This window comes from Dendrobium catenatum, unplaced genomic scaffold (genome assembly GCF_001605985.2).
Source record: "Dendrobium catenatum unplaced genomic scaffold, ASM160598v2 fragScaff_scaffold_1557, whole genome shotgun sequence".
In the NCBI taxonomy this organism is placed as follows: domain Eukaryota; kingdom Viridiplantae; phylum Streptophyta; class Magnoliopsida; order Asparagales; family Orchidaceae; genus Dendrobium; species Dendrobium catenatum.
In genome coordinates this window covers 6,751,667-6,757,548 of record NW_021320019.1, presented here as the reverse complement: position 1 = coordinate 6,757,548, position 5,882 = coordinate 6,751,667, and the positions used below count along the sequence as shown (strand labels likewise).

Here is a 5,882-nt window from a genome sequence, read left to right as displayed (position 1 = left end):
GTTAGATTTAACAATTCCCTAAATCCTGTTTGCCAGGTTTTAACATAAATCTTGCTCAAATCCTTCATAAATCCTATATCCAAACAACCCTATAGTGAGATTTTGAGTTTTGACACATTGGTACAAAAGCTACCATCAGAGAGTGGAAAAAAAGTTGATAATCTAAGAGTATTATATTGAAGATTTACATTGAATTCAATTCTTTAGGTTGCTCATAGATAGGGATGGAACGAAAACTCTTAGGGTTTATTTTGTTCAATGTAATTTACATAATACTATCATCTAAAAAAATGCTATTTAAATTACAAAGTCATCTCTCAAATGTAATGTGTTTGGTATAACATTATTGCATTTAGATAATACTATTATATAAATAAAAAATCTTTTTAAATTGGAGTGCTGTCTTTTAAATGTAATTTTATGTTTAACATTATCTTATTTAAATAATACAATGCTACTTAAAATAAATCATGAGATTAAGATACTTCTGTCTTTCTTTCCTTTTGTTTTTTTATTGTTTTATTTTAAGTCATTAAATTGAGGTAACCTAAATAACATTTAATTTAAACAGTTTTTAGATTTCGTCAATATTGGTTATTAATACTGTTCAAAGTACCTCAATGTGAGAGATAACATAAAACCAAACATCTCTTATAATAAATAATTTAACATTACATCAAAGAAAATATTGAACCAACCAAAAACCCATTAATAAGTTATTTTGATATATTAAATTTACACACTTAAAAATCATCATGTAAGAGTTTTTCCAAAGCAAATAAAAACTATAATGATGGAGAAATTCATAGAAAAGACTTTAGGTACACCAAAATAAAACCAAATACGTTATGTGTGGTTTTAAAGGAGTGAAAAACATTGGATCAATAATAGTGGAAGATCATATCATACTATATTGTGTTATTCAAATACCTTTGATAAACAAAAGATAACCATAGATGAGCATTAACTTACACTTTAAAAAGAAAAAGGCAATACTTTAAGATCATTTTGAAATAAAAATAAGAAATAATATCTCTAGAGTATCAGGGAGTAATTTTTTTGGAATGGTAAAAACAAGCTATGCTATCTGGATTTAAATGTTTCACAATAATAAGGCATCAACAATGAACCATATTGTCAAAAGAACACAAAATTGTTCACATGGATAAGTTGATGAAATTAGAAAAAAATGAAGTTTAATAATCATACAATGGGTAGTCGGAGAGTACCATCCATTGAAGATACGATACTAGAAAATAAATAAGGGAGTTTTAGTCAGGATAAAAGAGGATAGAAAATGAACCAATAATGCAAGTAATTAGAATGATGCCGAGTATTTTGATGACAAATAGTAGATCTATGATATGACGGCTAGAGATTTTGGCCAATGTAAAGTTGATACCTCATGAAGCATCCAATAGAAATTAATGGAAGAGAAAAATTCCTAAAGATGGCACCAAATAGAAAAAATAAAATGATTAATGATGACGATAACAGTGTGGCAGCAGCACTTAATGAACATATAGCTATAATAATTACACTTATGTGATTTTGGCTTAAATAATATAGAGCAGATGATGCATCCTTAAAGTGAGGAAATAGAGTTGATGTGATGCAACATAAGAAGGTCTCAAACAATTGTAATATGGTTTAAGTTAGTGGCTTTGACTTGGCAAGAAGTCAAAATCTCATATTATCATTCTTAACTTCAAGATGGGAGTTGTATATAAGAACAAATCATATGTTTGGGATTATGATAATTATAAGAGGATCAAACTTAAGATCTTAAAAGAAGTTATTGAGGTGGTAAGAATAACATGTCAATATGTGAGAATCATCGTTAATTATAATGTGAAAATATAGAGAAAAGCAAATCAAGCCACCACTTAATTCTACAACCATATAGATACTTTCTAATTAAATGTCAAGATAAATCTAATAAATGCAACATAATAAGATATGTAGAAGTTAGTTAAATATCATAGAAAAATTGTAATGCCAGACTTTAGAATTGGGTTAAATGAACATACTTCACAAAAAAATAAAAAGTATAATCAGGAGCATATACTTCAACAAAGAGTTAGGTGTTCAGCAGATCCATGATAGGATTCCATGCAGTGGAAAAGCATTATTGAATAACATAATGCACGAGTGTAACAAAATTAATAAAGCTGGAAATTTGTAAAATTTATGGCAAGATATAACAATTCAATTTCCTGAGTTACCCTACTGTTGCATGTAAGCTGAGCAAATCAGGCAATAATGAATGCTGAAATAAGATGGAAAAAATAGTTCACCTTTGTGAAAAATTTTTGAGCATGGCTTCTGATTTGAACAGCTGTCTTCGTCCCAATATGCTCTGCAATGTTCAAATGATTCCCAATCATGAGCAACTTCTCAACAAGACTAATCTTGTTAAGAATAACAACCATTTCTTATACCGTTCTCTCACAACCAAGAAACATGATGCAATGATTGGTTTGAAAAGTGTGAACAATTAAAAAAAGCATACCTTCTATACGCGGCCAGGCCCGACCATACAATTTCAAGGCTTCAAGGAACCTGTTATGCTCTTCTTCAGTCCACCTCTCCCGCTGTTTTGTGATCTTATAAGGCTTTCTGGTCTGCAACCAAACCCCCAATGATACATACACAATCGAAACAGAACATATTCCTACAACAATCTACTTCCAGCTCACCTTCACAACCAGCTCTTCTCCGGACGAGTTTATCTCCATCCGCGAAAATCAATTTCTAAACTGACGAAATCAGCAAAATAACTTGCAGTTCTAAATCATTTAGCATTCAAATCCTCAACAAAGAGCAGCACTCTCCCATCCATATCCCCGATTAAGCGATCAATTTGCTGAAGAAAGTACCTCATTACGCCGAGCAATCACTGCCAAACAGATCCCAACATTAGACTCCCTAATTCAATAAACAAATCCATAGCAGAACAAAGAGCAAACCTAACTTACATAATCAAATTCTGCATGCCGCCATTGAGTTCCACCAGACCGAAACAACACCAAATCAACAGCTCAGTATCCGAACCCCAAAAATTAATGTCCTGAACTCAAGCCAATTTCTCTCTCTCTCTCTCTCTCTCATAGATCTTCCAGGAAAAATCTCAGCCACTATATTTTCTTGTGGATTGCAGTCCACTGAGCGAAATAAAAATAACAGAGAAATGGGGAGGCAAAAATGTCGAAACTTTTTTCATTTTTAGGGTGAGGAAAAACGTGGATACTCGATCGCGATAATTAGAGGCTGGGAGTGAGCGTTCATGGATGATCGGTTCTGAACGTACACGTGGCACTAATTTGGTAGCGGGTGCTCATCCGGTGTAGTTTTGGCGAACGGTCAGCCACAAGCCGTGGAGTAAGACTTGGAGAATAATTGGGTCTGCTATTTGGGCATAATAAATTGGTGACAGTAGTTTCAATTAATAATTTGAGGCTGGGAGCGTTCACAGATGATCGGGACGCGTGGTACGAATTTAGAAGCAGGTGCACTCAGTGCTGATTTGGCGCACCGTCAGCCACGAGCAGTGGAGTAGGACCCAGGGAGAATACTAGGGTACAAAACTGGGGGAACTAAAATGGTGACAGTAGTTTCCAATTAGTTTTATGCGGCTGTTTTTTTTTGTGTTAAAAATTGAAGACATCGCCCTATTTCCATTAAAAGAAATCAGTTATACGTTTTGAGATTGTAGGAAAAATAGAATCCAAAGGGAGAAAAGCTAACTGTAAAAAAAAAATGGAGCCTAGGGCTCACAAAAACGTGTGTAAAAATTAAATACTCATCAAGAAACCAAAATAGTAAACTTGAAGCAAAAGCTAAAGACCAATGGTCTCAAAAAAAAAAAAAAAAAAAAAAAAAAAAAAAAAATCATAAAAGAGAATTGCATTTACAAAGTCAACAAGATCCAAGAGGAATGATATAGTGATCCATTCATCCTTGTAAGGGCAAAGCTTCAAAACATAATCGTGACACCATCTGCAAGGGCAAAGCTTCTGACATATTTTTGTTGGTGAGGCGAGATTATTGTCAAACTTCCTATCTTTCTTGTCTCTCTACAGGTGATATATCGAGCAGCAAGTGATTAGGTAGAAAAAATATTTTTTATTTTTGGTAGCAATTTGCATGTCAAGAATGCTTTCAAATACTTATAGTATATTTGATATGATCAGGTGATATTTAATCACTGGTATCAATTGGGTAATAACAGAAAAAAAGAAGTTGTACTCAAAGAACATGTGTGCAGGACTCTCAAGGGAAGAATGACATAAGCAACACGAAGAGTCCACTGAATGTCTCTCATACGAAGGGAATCAGAGGTCTTAAGGACTCCAGCCAAGGCCATCTAACTGTAAGAGGAAAAACGAAGCCTATAATGTTTGTGCCAAACAAAATTATGCCATGAATTGTGATTACCATACCTATAAAAAAAAAAGAGATGGTGAGATAGTGGGAATAAAGGAATGTGTTTCAGCAAGAATACCAATTGCGTCAGCATGTACAACCTAACCATATTCATTGAGAATGGCATAAATCCCAGCAATTTTGGAAAAAAAGTTGAGAATAAACTGCATATCATTAACATCAGACTATATTTTCTCATTGAAGAAATGATCCTAATAAAAAGAAATAGGACTTGAAATAAATACTTTAAAGTTAGAAGCAATCATATAGATATGTTTCAAAAAAGGGGAAGCACTTGAAGGAGGTGATATCCATGGAGAAGTACATCAATATAGAAGCCACTTAGGGGGGGGGGGGGGGGGGGTGCAGGGTCTATTATATAGCCTATCTATGAGGGAACATTTAAAACTAAATTGAATTACTTGGATGGATGGAAGACCTAGTCCTCCTAAAGACTTAGGCTTGCACGTGTTCTTCCAAGAGATAAGGTGTAATTGTTTAGCATATGTATCACCAAAAGTATAAAAAAAATTAACATTGATTTTCCATATTTACTTGATAATGGTTTTCTATAAAATGGAACTATGAATCCAGTATTTTATAGTATTCCAAATAGTTATTCATAAGAACTATAATTTGCTCATAAAAGAAAGGACCATAGCTTTCGAAAACCTGAGAGCTTATACATAATAGTTTCCGAGCTTGGAGAAGTGGGCAAACTTGTGATTGTAGGGGAAGATGGGAATGCCAAGGTAATAGATGGTGAAAGAAGAGGAAGGAATGTTAAGGGAAAAGTAGATAAGAATAGAATTGTTGTAGTTAGGAGGAAGGATCAGAGAGCTCTTATCAAAGTTAACTTGGAGACCCAACGAGGAGGTGAAGTTGTTAAGCATCTGGTTCAAGTTACTATAGTTTTATACATTAGCTTTTCCAAAAATAAGAAGCTCATCAGCATACATCATGTGAGATAGCAAGTAACCTTCCACTTCTAAAGCCCTAAACTTTCCTACATGAAATGGAAAATCCATGACAGGAAAAATGCATCCATAATTATGCAGAATAAATAAGGACTCAACAGACAACCCTGCCCAAGGCTTGCACCCTCTAAAGTTCCATCAATGCATAAAGAAAACAAAACATCGCATATATAAGCTTTTATATAATATATGAAAGTGTTAAGAAATCTTTTATGAGCCAACCTAGAAATAAAAAACTCCTTAGATACACTATCAAAATAATTCTTTATATCTAGCTTTACACATAACAATCTATGTTTAGCACAGATTTTGGAGTGAAAAAATAACTCTTTGGAAAAGATGGCATTATCCTTAGATTGTCTCTAGTACATAAAACCTGCTGAACTTTCTTTAACAATGTATGACATGATGAGGTTTAGAAGAGCATCCAATAATTTTTCTATGATCTTATATGCAGTGTTACTAAGGAAATTATTCTAA

At 33.4% G+C, this 5,882-nt stretch overlaps 1 protein-coding gene across 1 annotated transcript; it reads right to left on the bottom strand.

Moving 5' to 3' along the window:
- Positions 1–2,202: 2,202 nt before the first annotated feature.
- On the bottom strand, positions 2,203–3,210 carry LOC110102742 (protein REVEILLE 2-like). The gene is made up of 4 exons (XM_020831200.2): positions 2,979–3,210; positions 2,700–2,899; positions 2,513–2,624; positions 2,203–2,359 (listed from the first exon to the last, which is right to left on the bottom strand). The coding sequence occupies exons 2-4, from the start codon at positions 2,736–2,738 to the stop codon at positions 2,253–2,255; spliced, it is 258 nt and encodes an 85-aa protein (XP_020686859.1). The 5' UTR covers positions 2,739–2,899; positions 2,979–3,210; the 3' UTR covers positions 2,203–2,252.
- Between the last annotated feature and the right edge of the window lie 2,672 nt (positions 3,211–5,882).